Source organism: Elephas maximus, chromosome 4 (genome assembly GCF_024166365.1).
Source record: "Elephas maximus indicus isolate mEleMax1 chromosome 4, mEleMax1 primary haplotype, whole genome shotgun sequence".
Classification (NCBI taxonomy): domain Eukaryota; kingdom Metazoa; phylum Chordata; class Mammalia; order Proboscidea; family Elephantidae; genus Elephas; species Elephas maximus.
This window is the reverse complement of record NC_064822.1, coordinates 33,995,805-34,015,743: the sequence shown is the minus strand read 5'-3', so window position 1 is coordinate 34,015,743 and position 19,939 is coordinate 33,995,805. Positions and strand designations below refer to the sequence as shown.

The 19,939-nt window shown below is 32.9% G+C and overlaps 1 protein-coding gene across 3 annotated transcripts in view; it reads right to left on the bottom strand.

The window, feature by feature from the left end:
* Positions 1-19,939, bottom strand: part of DNAJC1 (DnaJ heat shock protein family (Hsp40) member C1) — a 323,430-nt gene that overhangs the window by 205,343 nt on the left and 98,148 nt on the right. For all 3 annotated transcript variants that reach the window (XM_049881877.1, XM_049881878.1, XM_049881879.1), the window contains 5 exons: positions 19,779-19,880; positions 19,454-19,500; positions 12,546-12,711; positions 11,520-11,617; positions 10,391-10,484 (listed from right to left, as the gene is read on the bottom strand). In XM_049881877.1, coding sequence (XP_049737834.1) covers positions 10,391-10,484; positions 11,520-11,617; positions 12,546-12,711; positions 19,454-19,500; positions 19,779-19,880 — 507 coding nt within the window. The remainder of the gene's footprint in view (positions 1-10,390; positions 10,485-11,519; positions 11,618-12,545; positions 12,712-19,453; positions 19,501-19,778; positions 19,881-19,939) is intronic.

Genomic DNA, 19,939 nt, shown 5'->3' with positions numbered 1-19,939 from the left:
TGGTCCCAGAAATATAAGCTTTGATTTTGGATAAATATAAGGAAGAGCTTTCTAATATTAAAATTGCCTGAAAATAAAGTAAGCTGATTTTTGAGGTAGTGTTCAAGAACAGGAAGTCTCTGGGTGGTGTAAATGGTTAAAGAATTCGACTACTAACCGTAAGGTTGAAGGTTTGAGTCCATCCAGAGGCACCTGAGAAGAAAGGCTTGGCAACCTATTTTTGAAAAAACAGCCACTGAAAACTTTGTGTGGCACAGTCTTCTCTAACACATTTGGGGGTCGCCATGAGTCAGAGAGGACCTGAAAGCAACTAGTTTTTTAATTCAAGGAGAGGTCAGGTGGCTATTCTTTAAGGTATATTCTAGAGGGGATTCATTCATCCAAAGGGATTGAACAAGGAAGTCAGTTGTTCTCAAGCTTTTTTTTTCCTCCCATTCTTCACGAGGGGCTAATTCATGTGAATACAATTGTTTTTGAGAGAAACACAAAATATCATTTTGAATCCAGAATAAGCCCCCAGTTTACCTACACAGGAAGTTACAGCAATCTTGTAGATATATACTTCTTATTTATCTTTGTAGCCCTAGTACACTGCCTGGTGTGTAATGGAGGCTTAGTAACTATTCAATGAATGAATGAATGTTTATTTGAATCAATGAAGGTTTTGGATTGCTTAAGTTTAGCTCCATAATACTATATTAAAATTATGACATTTACATTGTTCCGAACAGAAAGAGTTCCTATCCTTGAGAAGCTTATAATTCTTACGGATGGAACCATAGGAAAAAGTTTTTACTCTAGAAGCAACTCTCTTTAATATTTAATTTTAACAAAATTTCTTGAAAAGCACACAGCTTGCCTGCACAGACGTCAAGCAGGGGACTGATTTTACAGTGTAGAACCATGCCTAACTTAAAGGATGTATATATTATCTGTGTTCTTTGAAGAATGCCTGTTGCAGAACACTGGCTTCTGCACAAGAAGCCACAGTTTGTACTTATTTGTTGAACCACTATTATATGTGCTTTATTAAGATATATAACAAAGGATAAATAACATACAGCAGTTGTCCTTCAAGGGATCATACTCTAGCTGTGAAGTTCAAGCATATGTAAAAATAACTATGAATTATTAATCAAAATATGGACTGTAGAATGTAAATTCCATGAGGACAAGGATTTTTGTCTTTTTTTTTTTTTAATATTTGCATTCCCAGGGCCTAGAAGAGTACCTGGTACATATTATGCATTCAGTAAATTTTTTGAATGAATTTTTTCCTCTTTTTTTTTTTTTTAATGTGCTTCAGGTGAAAGTTTACAGTTCATGTTAATTTCTCAGACACAAACTTATACACATATTGTTTTGTGACATTAGTTGCAATCCCCACAATGTGACAACGCAGTCCCTCTTTCTACCCCAGTTTCCCTGTGTTCATTCAACCAGTTCTTGTCCCTTCCTACCTTCTCATTCTGCCTCCGGACAGGAGCTGCCCCTTTGGTCTCATGTATCTGACTGAACTAAGAAGCACACTTCTCCCTTGTACTATTTTTTGTTTTGTCTAATCTTTGTCTGAAGAGTGCGCTTCAGGAGTGGTTTCAGTTCTGGGTTAACACAGCGTCTAGGGGCCATGTTTTCAGAGGTTCCTCCAGTCTCTGTCAGACCATTAAGTCTGGTCTTTCTACATGAATTTGAATTCTGCTTCACACTTATCTCCTGCTCTGCCTTGGACTCTTTATTGTATTCCCTGTCAGGATGGTCATTTTGCTAGCCGGGCATCATCTAGTTCTTCTGGTCTCAGTCTCATGAATTCTCTGGTTTATGTGGTCTCTTTGGCTAATATTTTCCTTGTGCCTTTGGTTTTCTCCATTCTCCTCTGCTCCACTTGGAAGCTTTTAAGACCCCAGGTGCCACTCACCAAAGTGGGATGCAGAACATTTTCTTAATAAACTTTGTTATACCGATTGACCTAGATGTCCTCCGAAACTATGGTGAATGAATTATTAGAAAAGAGAGTAGTGTCCACCCAATATCCTATCGTTTACTCACATTTTCTTGCCCTCTTGAGATTATATGAGGTCATTAAACTAGTTCTGGCCAATGAGCTGAGGATGGAAATATGAGATACCACTTCCAAACAATAGTACAGAAAAGCTTATGTAATTCTCCAACTCTCTACTCTTGCCGTAGTGACAAAGAAGACTGTATGTTCGAGATGGGTAGAGCTACAAGATGGTGAAGCCTTCATTGTTCTGAGTTTCTGAACGGTTAGGTAGAGTAGAACATCCCCTCTCCCACCGGCTAGTGATGAACACGTGGCATAAACTAGGAAAATTTTCTAAGCCGTTGGAATTTCAGGATAATCTGTACCTTACTGTAGTTTATTAGTCTATCTGGATTAATATAATTAGTAAGTGATATAAAGTTAGTATAGAGAATACACATTCGGAGTTTTCAGTTGGCCTGATCAGGAAAGGCTTCATAATAACGATAACAATTTAGCTTAGCCTTCGAGATATAATATTTTCAAAGTCAGTGAGCTATGAGATGGAGGAGATCCTCTACGAAAAATGGGAATTCCAGAACACTCAATTGTGCTCATAAGGAACCTGTACATAGACCCAGAGGCTATAGTTCAAACAGAACAAGGGGATACTGTGTGGTTTAAAGTCAGGAAAAGTGTGAGTCAGGGTTGTATCCTTTCACCATACTTATTCAATCTATATGCTGAGCAAATAATCCGAGAAGCTAGACTATATGAAGAACCGGGCATCCGGACTGGAGGAAGAATCATTAACAACTTGAAATATGCAGATGACACAACCTTGTTTGCTGAAAGTGAAGACAACTTGAAGCACTTAGTGATGAAGATCAAAGACCACAGCCTTCAGTATGGATTATACCTCAACATAAAGAAAACAAAAATCCTCCCAGCTGAACCAAAAAGCAACATCATGATAAATGGAGAAAAGACTGAAGTCGTCAAGTATTTCATTTTACTTGGATCCACAATCTACACCCATGGAAGCGGCACTCAAGAAATCAAATGACGCGTTGCATTGGGCAAATCTGCTGCAAAAGACCTCTTTAGAGTGTTAAAAAGCAAAGATATCATTTTGAGGACTAAAGTGCACCTGACCTAAGCCATGGTATTTCCAATCGTTTCATATTCACGTGAAAGCTGGACAATGAATAAGGAAGACCAAAGAAGAATAGATGCCTTTGAATTATGGTGTTGATGAAGAATATTGAATATATATCATGGACTGCCAGAAGAATGAACAAATTTGTCTTGGAAGTCAGCCAGATTGCTCTTTAGAAGCGAGGATGGCGAGACTTCGTCTCACAGACTTCGGACATGTTATCAGGAGGGAGCAGGCCCTGGAGAAGGATACCATGCTTTGCAAGTGCAAAAGAGGAAGATCTTCAACAAGATGGATTGACATAGTTGCTGCAACAATGGGCTCAAGGATAACAACGATTGTGAGGATTGTACAGGACCGGGCAGTGTTTCTTTCTGTTGTACAAAGAGTTGCTGTAAGTTGGAACTGACTCAACGGCACCTAACAAACAAGTATTAAAGTAAAAATAAAAGGGAAATCAGAAGCTGTACTCTCAACTACCTGAATCAGTGGTATTCAAGGAAATACAAAGTCTAAAAGCTACTTATTCTATTTAGGCTAAGAGATAGAAGAAACCTTAAAAGTCATTTTATTCAATAAAGCATCCTTCTATAATTTTAACAATAATTAGGCAATGAGCCTGAGTACTCTGATAAACCCAAAAAACAACCAAACCCATTGCCATTGAGTCGATTCCAACTCTTAGTGACCCTATAGGACAGAATAGAACTGCCCCATTCCAAGGAGCAGCTGGTGGATTTGAATTGCCAACCTTTTGGTTAGCAGCCGAATGCTTAAACACTGTACCACCAGGGCTCTGAATAATCTGATAATAAAAAAAAAAAAAAATTGATAATAGGGAGTATTAATACAGCTTTAGCTACCCAGTTGTTGGGACAGTTTATTCTTTTTCAGCTTTTATATGTCTTATATTTTAATAAATCTTTTAATCTGTTTTAAATTTCCTTTCTAACATTAACTGGCTATGTCAACTCTGGGCAAATTGCATCACCAATCTGGGTCTTAAGTATTACCCCACTCTAACATTTTGTGGTTTCTTATCTTTTGTACACCTAATAATAACCTACGAAACTCTATATTCTATCTTCAGACATCCTATTGCTTGCATCCCATGCCCTCCTTTCAGAGAACTGAGGAATGGAATCTTCGTCTCATGTTGTGAGGTGTTCTAGTTTTCCTGTATCCCTTCATTCTTCAGTAGCAGTAGAATTTCAGCCTTATAAAAATTCACAAGTTTCTCCAATCTTTTTCATTTGTTTACATATTTCCTATATAAAGTATTTTTGTCTCCAAAGCTTTTTAAAGAGTTATTAAAGTAGTAAAAGTAAGCTTCCTCATCCCTTGGAAAATCTGTGTTTAAGTCTAAGTAGAAGAGCAGGCAACTCAGCTTGCTACAAATGTCTCCTAGCTTTTTAGGAGCTTTTTTTCCCCCTGCTAATTAGCTGTGAATGTTCTATTTGTTTGGTTTCTGACAGAGTCCCAGCAAGCAGAAGCAAAGGACCTAGAAAGAAAGGGCCTTGATTGTAAGGGAGGGTGACCTCCAGGCTTGTCACCAGCTGTAGTCTCCACAGGAGAAGCTTCGTGGGAGGGAGCAAGCTTCCATTTATATATAGGTCTATTAAGTAGTACAGCACTCCCTTTACTCTCTTAGGCAACTTTTTTTTTTCTTTTTAAGGTAAAAGCCACAGCAATACAGAGAAGATTACTCTATTGTCTGAGCCGCTGCTCCCAGGCAACCTACAATTCCAGATGAGGATGGGGATGGGGACATGCATTCTAGAGACTTCCTACCATAATTTTTAGTTTAACTGTATTCATCTAAGTTCAGCTTGGTAGTGAGAAAAGATAGGACTGAGAATGAACAGTGTGAAAAAATTACAACTTTAGGCAATGTATACCTAAGTCAGTTTTATGTTTTATAAATTATAGAACATACCAGGTAGAGAGAAACTTGAATGGTGAATTCCCAGAAAATCAAGCACAAACTACCAAGCAAATAAATTCTGAACACTTAAGAATTCATCTCAAAAGATGTAGAGAACTATGAACTAACTATGACTCAGACCGGTAATAATCTGGGAAATTGGACATTTACTGATTTTATATGAGAAACTGATAGTCTTAACAATTTAAATTATTATGGGCTCAAATATGTGAGGCTCCAACACAAATAAATAGGGACAAAAATAAACAATGTTATAACAGTTACACTGAAAATATGCTTATAGCAATGATTATATTTCATGAATTGTTTGCTACTCTTATGGTTACAGAACAAATGATGAATTTAAAAATATCCAGGAAAGGCATTTTGAAGGTTAAAAAAATTTCCCAGGGTTAATAAGATGACTATAACCGATACAGATGACTGGTTGAGTTAGAATCCAAGAGAATATGTATTGTCTTCAAAATTACCAAGAGAAGAGAAAACAGGCTGGTAAAATGTAAGAGTGTCACTGGGGCCATAGTTTCAATGTTACAATTAAATGCTACCCAGTGCCGTTGAGTCGATTCCGACTCATAGCGACCCTGTAGGACAGAGTAGAACTGCCCCATAGAGTTTCTGAACTGCCGACCCTTTGGTTAGCAGCCGTAGCACTTAACCACTACGCCACCAGGGTTTCCAATTAAATGCTAGCCTGAAGCATTAGCCTTTCTCTTTATATAATCCAAGGTCCTTCTTATATTCTAATTCATATTCCATGTGTCCTGCTAATGATCCCACTCACTTTCTGAGCTACCTAACACCTTTTCTCAAGTTCCCCCAGTTTCTATGCATATAGTCACACATTTTACTCTCTCCAATGTTTTCTCCTCTATGTATACACTAAGCCTTCCAGCTACGCATCAATTCACAAACACTCTCCGTATTCTTTTTCTTTAGTTTCTCCTTTTGACTTTTTACTGCCCATGTGGGTATGTGAATGACAGGGAGCATACATTTTTATAAATATGGCAATATTCATGGATCTTCATCCTAGGATACTTTCCCATCCAGGAAATATCTGATATTCATTTAACATTATCAAATACTTAAAATGTCAAGTACAAGAGCTTTTAGTTCTTTGTCTTCATTTTTTCAAATGTACCAATTCTTGTAATTGTCCCAATATCTTTCTCAAAGCAATCCCAAAACCCCAAAATGTTACGGAGGTAATAAGGACCTTCTCAAAATTCAAAAGAAGCTATCATAATGATACTTTAACCTCTACCTTACCTGATAATAGAACTACTTTGGGTATTTTCTGCCCATTTAATAGTCATTATGTATTTTAACTCTCCCACTACTCACAACATAGACATATCCTTGAAAAAGTGTGTGATGAAAATACTTTGTTATATTATTAATTAACTCTATGTTTGTCTAAATGTCCTTTATGTGCTTGTCATATCAGACTTATCTGGTAGAATACAAATTTATAAATGGATATATGCAGAGTTTGGAGACCTGGGATATAATATCAGATGACAGTAATGGATTATGTGATATTCTCTTAAAAAAAAAGAAAAAAGCAGTTGTACAATGTGATCCTCAGATCTTTTTCAGCCTTAACACAGTATGCTTATACAGAAAATACTGTATCTACAAAATTATCTTTGCAAACTACTAGGACACAAAAGGGACACTTAACAGTTAATGTTAAGTATCTATTCATTTTTCAAGACTCAGTTCAAGTGGCTCCTCTTGTTAGTCTTCCTTGGTCATCCTAAATAGAGACAATCTTACTTTTCTGGGTATCTTCAGAAGTCATTTTTTATGCTTCATATGTGAGGCTCATAAACCATAGTGTACCACGATTATTTTAATTCATATGTTATAACTTCTACCTGACTATGAGGTTCTAGAAAGCATAGTCACCTCTATAGACCCTATACTGCCTTGTAATGGTCACGTGTTTAATAAACTTTTATTGAACTGACTGAACTATTTTTCTAAATGTATGACCAGAAGAACCTTTATACATCAAATATTGATATAACTATTCTCATCTGTAATTTAACGGAGAGAACAGAAAAGAATTTAGACAGGCTAAACAGGCAATAAGAGTTTTCTCGGGGATCTTAGTTGCTAAGCAATAAATGGTGAACTAGGGAGCTTAAGCCAAACCAGAACTGCCACTTTTCCCAACCAACCATAAATGTGTATGAAGTTGAGTAAAGGAATCAGTATTTATAGGAAAAATAGAAAGGGAAGAAGGTGGGGAGTAAGGAGCTACTGGCATGAGAAGGACAAGATTTGGGTACAGATGCTGCCAGTGTGAAGGCCACTTGCTGGAAATCTCTGATCCTCCCACTTTTAGTTTGAACCCTGTTTCTTATCCAATAGCTGTATACTTTGAAAAAATATTTGCAGCTCAGCTTCAGATTCCCATGACATTCAGGGGGTTCATACACAGAAGTGAACCCCTCTTAACTGATATCTGCTTAACCAACTTATTGTAGGCTTATTAAGAGCCAGTCATGTTAGCTCTTAAACCTGTTTATGTCAGCGATATTTGTTATTTTAATTACATGAATCAATTTAATATTATGTAAAAAAAAAATGAAATGTGAATAGAAAATGAGAGTTGTTTCTATGGAAACCAAGTTGAATGCTTTGGAAAGCTCAATAAAAGTTGATAAAAATGGTGTTAACTAGATGTGAGTAAGTTAATTATCAAAGACTGGGGAAAAATCACAAAAAAACTATTACAGATTATACAATTATATTGCTTCCAAGAATCAAGTTTGATTTCTTCTTTAAAGAAAGCAAGAATACAAATATGTCTTTAAAGAAGCCAAGACAGCTAACTCTAATCAATGGACTCCTATTTTAAAACAAAACTTTAGGCCTATATCACAAAAGTGGTAAATAAGTATAAAGTAAAAAAAAAAAATAATAAAGTAGCTGCTTTAAATGCTTAAGGTTGTATCGTTTCTCATACTTAGAGCTTTAGTAGGGCTGTTTTTTGACCACTGTACAAATTACCAATCCAGATTGCTTCAGGTTAAGAAGGTTTCTTCTATTATTTCATAAATCTCTTATTTAAGAAGATTTTGTAGAACTCTCACATAAAAACATTAGTGTTTTAAGTAAGGTGTATATATATATAAAAAAATTTTTTTTTTTATATAGGAGTATATATACTCATATCATACAATTTTATGGATGATGAATTAGTACAAAAGTCACTGCAGACTTAAGAAAAAGCAGACAAAAATCTAATCCTAACAGCAACTATTCAGCATTGTTTTGCTGATGTCTTTGAAAAGCTATATGTTTACTGATCAAAAATACTTTCACTATTACCATATGTGTCAGAAAAAGTCCTTTACTATCCATCACAATATTTTGTTAGTGAACACCAGAAAAATTAATTTTATGTCCCTAAAGCAAGATTAAAATATCAAGCGTTAGCTTTATAAAAGGAAAAGCATTTTATTTTTCTTCTATGAATACATTTATCAAAAAAAAATTAAATTAAAATTAAAAAATTAGATTTATAAGGATTTATAAAATTTGACTTATAAAGCCTAGTGCCTAGCATCTCAAAACTGAAAGGCAACAGGTACCCTCAAGTAAGTAAAAACTTTGAAAAGTAAACTGCTCAAACAGTTTAAGAAAATATAGTTTCTAAAGAGACTAAAAAGAGTTTTTAATAAAATTCCTTTTTTTAAATATTTTCCACAAATATACGATGCAACAAAACAATCACTTAATCTGTTGGGTCTAAATATCACAGGGACATAATTTAGAAAAATAAATTATAAATCTAAACCATCATAAAATATTTGTTCTGTTTTCACATATTAGCCTTCAGCACTAACCAAGAAAAATGTTAATTTTACCAAATAAACTTTCTTTCAAAGTACTTACATTAAAATTATAAAAAAGCATTTAACATTGACATTTTATGTGATATTCTATTTATACTGCCTCATGACTACATTTTTTAAATCATCTATGCCCTGCTTTACCTATTACACAGATTCTAAAGCTGGTGAGAAATAGCCAGACTTAAACATAACAAAATCTGCCCTAAAAATATTTTTCTATCATATCTCATAAACATGTGAGTATGATAATGATAAATATACTTTCCTTCTTGCTTACTAAGTCTTACCGACATAGCACACAGCATTGTGGGGTTTTATTCAAATAACTATGCTAAATGACTCAAAAACAAAAGCTTTTAAATTACCCAAACACTTTAATCTTTCTCTATTAACTGCAAAGAATATACAAGACTCTGTAAGCAATAGCTATTGTGGTTAACTATTTTGATGGAAGAATAGGTGAATAATTTCTCAAAGGTCAAAAAGAAGCACACTCCTGACATTTAGTTCATTTTTCCTTGAAATAAAATTTTCATTACGAGAAGAAAAAAGGAGAATAACATGCAGAAGTTGAAGTCATTCACTTCCTTAAATGATTAGGAAAAACAACTCTAACATATGAATATAAAAGTGGGTAGAACTGAGTAAAAATTATCTGGTCCTCTAACTTACAAACATTTAGTTTCTGAAATGAAGCATTTCCCCAAAAACGTTACGATTTCAAAGAAACTAAAATTTTGTACATCAAAAAGTGTTATATATACTTTCAAATATGTTTATGAGTTGGGAATTTTCTAACCAGATACAATAATTAAAATGATCAAAGTTATAATTTAATAAAATACACTTTAATGTGCTAACTGTAAAAAAATAAGAAAAACTGCAGTATTTAGTTGTTTGATCATCAAGACTAAGTAGAAACAGAAACTTTGATTACCAGTATGACACAAAAATATACTTTGTCACTTAAATTTACAACTAAAATGGAAAGCAACATATATTTCTGAATAAATGAACACATACTCATGTAAAGTTTTTTACACTATGTATTTAAATGCTATTAAAATAATGGGAGACAAGCTATTTAAGTACTGTTCATTTTACTAGACATACCTTAAATGGTAACAGCAGATTAAATTTTTATTGCTTTTTTGTCTGTCCTAAAGATAGTATTGTGTATTTCCTTTTTCAGTGTCTTGGAATTTTAAGGTATTCTATATGCAGTATAAGAGAAAGTCATGGGTATAGATACTGAAATAATTTTAGAACTACTCTAAATTAGGTTTACACTTATGAAGATACTATTCAATTCAATCAACATTTTGAAGCATCCACTGTATATCAGTATTCAGACAGCAGACACTAGGCATAAATTATTTCATGAATAATTAAAATGAAAGCATCTAATATTATATGAAAGAAGTAAATTTTACCTGGATTAAATGAGGCAATGCTTTCAGTGTAAGGCAGAACCAAATTCCCAGCTTGCACGGAAGCAAATCATGCCATTGTGGTTTTGTCAGTAATCTAAAGGAAAAAAGTAGAAAAAATAGCAAAATATATAAAGTTGGGAGATAAATTGTCTTTATAGTGATCATGAATTCTTTTTTCTAATTCCTATTTCAACAAAAAATGAAACTGATAAAAATAATACTTATGACAGTTATCACTTCATCAGTTATTCTGTATCATAAAATATAGTAGTTAAAAAATACAATATATTCAGCAAGTAAGAGAATATAGGCTAAGGTTTTAGGGAAAGAGGCCCCTAGACAAATTATAAACATGAAAAAACAGAAGTCCTCTTTCTAACCCGGACTTTTCATCACTTCTGCAAAAATGAATTTCTTAAAACCTTATGATTATTTCAGCTATGAAAGACTAACCATCATCAGAGTGTTCTCAATTGCTGACAACCAGATATAAGGGTTGCAGCATAAACAAACCAATACATAAAAATTAATGTCATTTGCACTTCACTGAAGCATTATTCACTGATGTCATCAGAAAAGTCTCTGATCTCAATCCCACATTGATCCAGTTCATTCCCTGCTGTGTGAACTATTTAAACCTTTTATTTCTTTCTATGAATCAACAGGAGAAATGGTGGTATCTTTTGGAGTATACATACTGCGTATTACTGCCTCTCTATGTAATGTATGTATGTATATGTATGTATGTATATGTATATGTATGTATGTATTCGACTGCACTGAGTTTTTTTTGTTCATTTATTGTCACTTCTGAGCTAAACATGTTCAAAGTTACAGATTCTTCTATTAATATTTTGTTTTTAAAGTTCATTATAAAAATTTCAAACTCCAAGAATTTGGGGTTTATATTATTTAAATATATATTAAGACTTTACAAGGGGATAAATGTGTAACTTCTGCTTAAGATTAGTTCATTTCATAAACTATAGCATATTATAAGTCTTTTACAAACCCTACTACAGATGTAAATGTTAGCATATCCAAAATTAATATACATATGATGTTAAATCACAGCAAAAATATATTTTGAAACAGTTCCAAATTATAAAATATTTTTATATACTCCCACCTTTCATTTTTCTCTGAAGCACCGAGTTTTAATGCATCCACACTCTTGCCACCTGTCTTTTTTTTCTTTTCTCTCTTTTTTCTACTAAGCAGCTCATCCTTAATGCAGAAAGAATTACGGTTACAGGTTATCATTAACATGTACTCTTCAAATGTTATCAAGATTCTTCTGTGAAGGGTAAACATTATAGAGGAACATTTATGCAAATGTATGTAGGGTCCAACATGATTAAATAAAATCATCAATCTTTAACAATAACTGTTGCCATGGTATCCAGTCCTTAAACACACATGAAGTTCAGCACTGTCAGTCATGTGTATCTCCATAGCAATCGAAGTTTTCTAAGCAGAGAAAGCATTCGACTTACTTTTCCTCATTCATCCAACTTTAATGTTACTTCAAAAAGAAAGAGTAAACAGATGCTAATTCATGAATACTGATAAATGTTTGATTATCTTTAATATATAAATAAAAATCCATAGCATAATAAACTGAAGAGTACTATATTAGACTAAGGAAAGTATTAAAAGTTTTCAACCAACTGATCTTGGTTAAAATAATAAACTAAAGAGTAGTACATTAGACTAAGGAAAGTATTAAAAGTTTTTAACCAACTGAGTATTATAAAATAATACTCATTTCAAATCATATTTTTAAACATTCATTATATAAGGACCTGTGACACAAAAATTTCTAAAATCATTCTTACATCAAAAGTCTTTTTCTATTTGGGAGGTGAAAATTAAGAAAACATGGCTCCTATCTTCTAATTTTCAGCCATATATTTGGGCTTCCACAAAGTGTTGTAACAGACTCAAATGCCACATTTTTAAAAAGAAGGTTATTTTCTTCTTACTTCATGGGTTCCTCTTTACTTAGAAATATATCAAAGACTAAATATTGAATGCAAAATTATTAGAAAGAGGAGTTCATATAGAAATACTGAAAAATTTATAGGTTGAAAAAGAAATGCCTGAAATTCCATATAAAATTAAAGATAGTAGATCATTTATTACCAATACTTACCAGTTGTTTTTCCAGGTAGATTGACCAAACCACAGCATAATGACCCACTGTGAGAATAATGAACAAGAGTAACGCCAGCTCAGCATTGCTCATTTTTCTCACCCGCCTATAGTAGAATACAGGCTGTCGCCAGTCTGGAAGTCCATTGATCAGAATATCATCATACCTACAGTAGCAAATATAACAGTTTTTCATAGGGAATTTAAAATAAAAACCAAAAAACTTATTTGTGCTTTATTTAAAAAGAAGAAACTGAAAAGAATTTCTCCCAAACATTTATACAGATTACCTGCATTACAATGTCCAGTGAATTCAGAACACTGTATATAGATCCAGTGACTGATAATCTTCAAAGGTACACAGTGATACACCATGAGTACCAGATCTTGTGTTTTTATAGAATTCCCATGAGGTGACTCCTAGAATGACATCTGAACTACAGGAGTCATATATTGCATCTATCACAGTGCGTAGTAAAGACCCCATCATAAAAGTCAGCACCAAAAGGAAGGATCTCAATGGGAAAAAAATCAAGATAAGAGTTCCACTTGTTACCACGAATTACATATTAATTGAATCAGAAATGCAGGATAAATTTTCTAGTCAGTGCTTTCATTTCTGTCCCCATAAAATGGGTTCAAGGTTGAAATATTTATATATATTATTTTATAAAAGCTTTTTAATGAGGTAAAAGCCTACAAAATGAGCACCTTTTCATTTTGCATTACTCATATTCCTTTAGAAAACAACATAGTTACCAAATTAGAAAGAGAGGTGGAGACAACAAATGTTCACGCCAAATATCTCAATAAAACTGTTTGCTTGTAAACATTTAAATGGAAATTTCCTCAGTTTTGGCTTTTTCTGGAAGAGGAGAACATAACAAGTATACCCTTTCCTAGTAATGCATTTTAAATCAGCTTTCTTGCTACTACTAGGCTAAAAAAAGTTATTTTAAAATAAAATTTCAACTGAATTAAAAATTTACCTTCCAGACAGTTATTGAGACAAACACTTCTGAAGTTAAAAATAAGGAGAAACATTTATGAGGTAAAATTCAAAATGGTCACACACAAATACTGTACGTTCAGCACACACAACCTGTTAATCTTAATTGAACGCAACTCATTAAATATTCTAATCACACTGTTTCCAGAATTAAATCTGCACTGAAAGGCCTAATTTGGTGCAACACATTGACCAAAATATTTTAATTAAAAATATTCTGAGTTAGCTGCAGGCCTAATTACAGGAATAGAAATAGGGCCTATATTGTCAGGCAGGTCAGTAGAACTCAGTAGTAGGTTTTTCTCAAGTAAATTGACCGATCTAGGAATAATAGCACAGCTGCTAAACTGCCAGTCTTGACATGTAAATCAATTTAAATGCAACAACTGCAGTAGCTACTTTGATAGTTATTAAATTGATACCTTGGAGATATGCTAAAAAAAAATAAAGCAGGGGGTTTATCACAGGTAAATTTTTTTATTCTATAGAAAAACATTGGTTATAAATGTAAAATATATTTTATTAACAAATTTAGAAAACCTGACTTGTAGGTCAACTTAAGTTATTAGTATCAGGTCATAATAATCAATATTCAAAGCAAAGGGTATTAATTTGTACTAGAGTTGTAAAAATGCAAATTGTGTAATGTACAAGAGTCTACAAATTAAAATATGGTTATGTAGCAGATGGACCTGCATATACCTGATGTTAAATATTTTCTCTTTCTGATATTTATGGCAATTCTTAAATATTAATATCAAGATATAATAATATGGTTTTATCAAAAGCTATCATTCCTATCCTCAAAAATTTATGTTTAAATCTATCTTGTAAAAATGGACTCATTTTAAATTAGAAATGGATTGGTAAAAAGATTTCAAGTAGTGTAACACAATATTAAAACACCAGAACGAAGTCCAATGAACATTAAGTCCTGAATTTATGCTAAATTCATAATCTACTCAAATTTGTTGATTAAAAAAAAAAGGCAAATACAAAAACATTATTTACAGCAAATCTCTCCAATGTAATAACTTCATGTAAAAGGTATGGTTATTAATAAAGAACATTTAAGAAAGAGGCAACAATTCCCTAATAGCATTACTAAGCATTCAATTTCCATTAGATCTCAATTGATTGGAAGAAAATAGTGCTGAACTCATTCATAGCTAAGAATCTCAGATCAAATAATTTATCATCATTCCTGAAAATGCTGTATGCCTATTAATAGCTACTATTTTCGACCTCATATACAAATTGTACTTAGTGTGTAACCAGATTTAAGATAGCAAAACCTCATGCACTGAACACATTAAACAGAACTAGATATTTACTAGGATATGCCACTCTAAACAACAGTCTCCAAGGATTAAGCTTAGAATCAATGACGTATTGATTTTACTATCAATGAACATTATGGCTCACAGTACTGGCCATTTTAAGGGAAGATAGCTTCTATTACAGCTCACTTTTTAGAATGTATGCTGTTAAAAGACAAATTACTGCTTTCCTGAAAAAATAAAGAAATTTCTTAAAATATACACAGATACTATTTTCATAAGTTACTTAAGGGAAAAAAAAAGTTGTACTGACAATACATAAAATTTAAAACATCAGTGACAGCACTGGGTTTTTGGGATATTACACTTTTTCTATATTTAAACACCAAAAAACCCATTGCTGTCGAGTTGATTCTGACTCATAGCGACCACTACAGGACAGAGTAGAACTGCCCCATATGGTTCCCAAGGAGTGGCAGGTGGATTCAAACTGCCAATCTTTTGGTTAGCAGCTGAGCCCTGAACTGCTGTGCCACCAAGGCTCCATATTTAAACATATAACACTGTTAAAATGTCATAACTGAGTCATACAAACTGCTCTTAACTACTTACTAAAACCAGATTAAGAATGTATGTGTGTATGAATGTGTCACAAAAATACACGTAAGTAAATCTCTATGATAAAAAACATCACTAGTGTAAAAAATCATGGGCTTATAATATCTCCGAAATTAAAACAATTGATTAATTTCACACATTTAACATATGGTATGCTTATTTCACTTGATTTTCTTCAAATATACAGGATGACCATAAAATAACAGTCTCATAATCATTAGTGAGTTCCATACTGTAATCTATAACTCACCAAATATATCTAGTCTAATAAAAACTGGAAAACAAATAAAAGAATATTCGATCTATCAGCAGAAAAAAATACTATGGAAACTTAAAACAGCATATTTTGAAATATAAAATAGTAATTATATAACTAAAATAGAAAATTTGTATCTTATGAAAACGAGTATTGAAATAATTCTAGCATTTACTTAAATTACAAATTTCCCATCCTACAAAGCTTGAATTTTTAGTTAAAACAACAAGAACAATACAACTTTCATTTAGGTTACATTTTGAACTTCAGTGTAAAAAATTAAATGCACAATGACCATAAGCAAGAAACAAGCCTAAATTAATGGATCTGTCTCTGCCGAAAGTTGTGGTAGAGGGCACTTTACACATTATATATGATAGATGTGTTATATCTTCTAATTAGGGAAGAAAAGGTGCTAAAATAGATTTATTTTTAGATTAATGCTTATTTTGATTCAAAACATCTGTAATCAAATTTAAACAACCAGGTGGTGAATTTGTAAAAGTCTAACAGATAAAAGCTGAGATAATATTTGTAAATAAAACATGATTTTATCTAGTAAACTGAAATATACATTCATCTTTTACAAATATAGTAACATAAAATAGGTTAAATTTAAAGTTGCAGAGCAAAAGAAAACTGCTTAAAATTTATAACTGATAGATTTTAAATAAAAGCAAATATGTTCTTATCAACAAACCACCATGTAGTGTATATCTGTAATGATTAATACCTACTCAGCGCTTTACTGTGGCTAATACTCAGGTACCTGTATAGAAATCTATGTAAGAACACAGATGGGGTGTTGTTCCTCAAAATAAGCAAGTTAAGTAACGAGGTTAGAAAAGGTTGGTATGCTAGGCTTCCTTATACTAACCAGGAAAATCTGTATATTTTTATGCTATAGCCTAAGCCTTTGCTGGGGGAGGGGAAGGTTTAAAAGTTTATTCACAGTTGCACTCCTAGGATCTACCCACATGAAATGGAAACAAGTCCACACAAAGAATTGTATGTGAATGTTCACAGCAACATTATTCACCATAGCCAAAAAGTAAAAACAACTGTCCATCAACTGGTGAATGGACAAAGAAAAAGTGGTGTATTCATACAATGGAGTATTAGTCAGCAATAAAAAAGAACAAAATATTGGTATGTGCTACAACATGGATGAACCTCAAAAACATAATGCAAAGAGAAAGAAGACAGATGTAAAGGACTACATGCTTATGATCCCTTTATGTGAAATGTCCAGATAAGAAATTTACAGAGACAGAAAACAAATCAACAATTCCCTGAGGCTGGGGGTACAAGTGGGGACGAATTGCCTACAAATGGGCTCAAGGACATTTTTAAGATGATAAAAATATTCTTAAACTGGATTGAGATGATGGTTGCATAACACTGTAGTTTATTAAAAACCATTGAATTGTATACTTAAAACAGGTGACTTTCACAGTATGTAAATTATACCTAAAGAAATCTGTTAAAAAGTTACCTGGTTATTTTTTTTTAATCTATTTTATTGCTATTTCTTTCTCAACCAAAATTTAAAGAACATATCTGATTTCAGTGAAAACACAGTTATATATAAGGAAATAAATACGAAAACATGTCTATGATAATTTCCCAAAATGTAAATTACTGAAGGTTACACATTTAAAAGCATTTCTTTTATGAATATTTATAAAATTAAATAACTGTGACACTAGGGAGCATTTTTTTAACACCAGTATGAGATGATCTTTTTTTAGAAGATAAAACTGATCATATGCTCTTTCTTTTCCTTAAAGGAATTACAAATAATAGGTAATTGTCTGCAGAAGTGAGTCTTCCTATATGTTTAAATACTCACAGGTCACCCGGCCTCAGGCACATGCTTTGAAGAAGTGATTCTCAGCTTGATTAGTTAAGACTTTTGCCTCAAGGAAAACCAGTTACCAACGAGTTACCCGTGCCTCAAGGGGTATAAATACTACAGCTGTTTGCTTAACTGTCAGAACCATTTTTTTCTACCAAGCGTCTAAAATAAATTCCAAGGGAACTAATCCTAAAATATGTTAGATAAGTCTCTGCTAATGAAGAAACATTTTATATACATATAAAAGAAATGATCTTAGTAATAAAAAACTAATGAAAGAAATTGTTACAAAGTTTACTGACTTTTAAAATAAACAAATAAGCATACACACAAAAAAGGAGTAAATTTGATGCCAAAGATGGTGGGAGACTAAATAAAGTTATCTTTATAGACATAGTCTTGATTTGTGAAACAAAACTAGGGGCTTACTGAGAGAAACCAATTAGGAAATATGCACAAAATGACCAACACTTCTTTCAACGCATTACTAGGACTCTTTCAACACTATGGATTATCTCAAACCTGAGGAATGTCTGCTATGGTATCTGGACTAACGCCAGCCCTTATTATAAAGAAAAGAACACTTCAAGAGAATATCTTGAATCCTTGTTTTGCAATCTGACAAACTGAGGTATTCAAATTAAAGAGTTAAAAGGAGACCCAAGTGTAGTAACTAATGTTTTAGGATATAGAATAATTCCAGATAATACTTTTGAAGAAAGATTCAGAACGTCACATAGCATCATTTTGGGGAGTTTGTCTTTAAGATGTATTAGCCCCCACAGAGAGATACCCATTTTTAGTCTGGCTTTAGCCTAAAATCTCAAATTTCTAATTTTTTTTAAACGTGCTCTTTTACTGTACAGCGACATTTTTCAAACTGCAGATTATGGCCCTCTAGTGTCTCATGAAATCATTTTAGTGGATCATGACCAGCACTGTTAAAAAAAAAAAAGACTAGTCTAGACTAGCTTAGAATAGAAAATATTAATCAACTTCACTTACAGTAAGTGTTTTGTAAAACTTTTGTTTCAGTTTTGTGTGTGTGTGTGTGTGTGTATCCTGAGACATGATGCAAAAGGTACTTCTTACGGTGGGTCTGAGTTGAAAAATCTCTGAAGCCCTCTGCAATAGGGTCTACATTCCACACATCAGTACAGGTAAAGGAAAAGGGCCTCTCTGTGATCTCTGCTTAAGTCGCTGGCACTATAAAGCACTATATCAATATATTACCACTCTTCTGAAAGGGACACAGAGAAGTCTCTGTGAGAGGGCTGCCCCTACTCTAAAGTTTAACTCTATAGGTGCACATTCACTGGAGGAGAGTAAGGAAAGGGGGGGAGACAAAAGAAATAGGAGAAAGAAGCAAATATATTTCTTCCACTCCTATCTTCTACAAATTTATACAAGTCTGTTCTCTCACCCTCAAACTGGTTTATTATTTTGAGAGTGAGGAAACAGCAAGAAAAGGCACTAACCTGAATATCACTAACTACTAATCACAAAACATTGAAGGAATAGGAAAAGCAACAACAAAACAACCCACCAAACCCAAGGAGGAGCTTTCACTGCTATGTTGAAAATGAATGGGCATTTGAAGTTGTATTTCACAAGGTATAGACCCTCAGGTTAAAAATCTTACCTAATGAAGCTAGCTTTGCTCTTGCTAGCTTTGACTCATGATCATGAAGCCTCTAAGTATTGAATCAATGGTGTGAATATTTTCCATAGAAATTAACTCTGCTCTAAACACAGGTTTTAAAACATGACACTTCTTGGAAGTAACAAAAATACTAACTTATAATAAATACAATGTTTAATTCTTTCCTTTAAAAATTGATGCATGAAACTATAACATTTTAATTCAAAAGCAGAAATGAACACTCACCTCTGCCTCCGTTCATCATCTTTTAAAACTTCATAAATGGCCACCAACTAAAATAGAAGCATTACTTTAAAATAAAAATACTCTCAAATATAAGAAATTACTTAGGAGTAGAGTGAAGACACTAAGATGTACATGCACAAAACCCTATATAATACTATAACTTAAAAAATGCTGGTGAATATTTAGTAGGAAATTAAATAAAAATACATACATTATGTTTTAAAACTATTATCTCATTTTCAAATGGAAATATTCTACATATTTCTACCATAAACACATTTACTTATGCATTTGTCACAAAACATTAACAGCATATTTCACTTACTTGTCTAAATTGAGTTTCTGCATTTTCATCTCTATTCTTATCTGGATGTAAAGTTAGCGAAAGCTTACGATATGCTTTTCTGATGTCTGCAGATGAAGCATCCTGGAAGTGGTGGGGGGAGGGGAAAAAGACAAAGCAAACTTTGTCAGAAAAAGAAATTC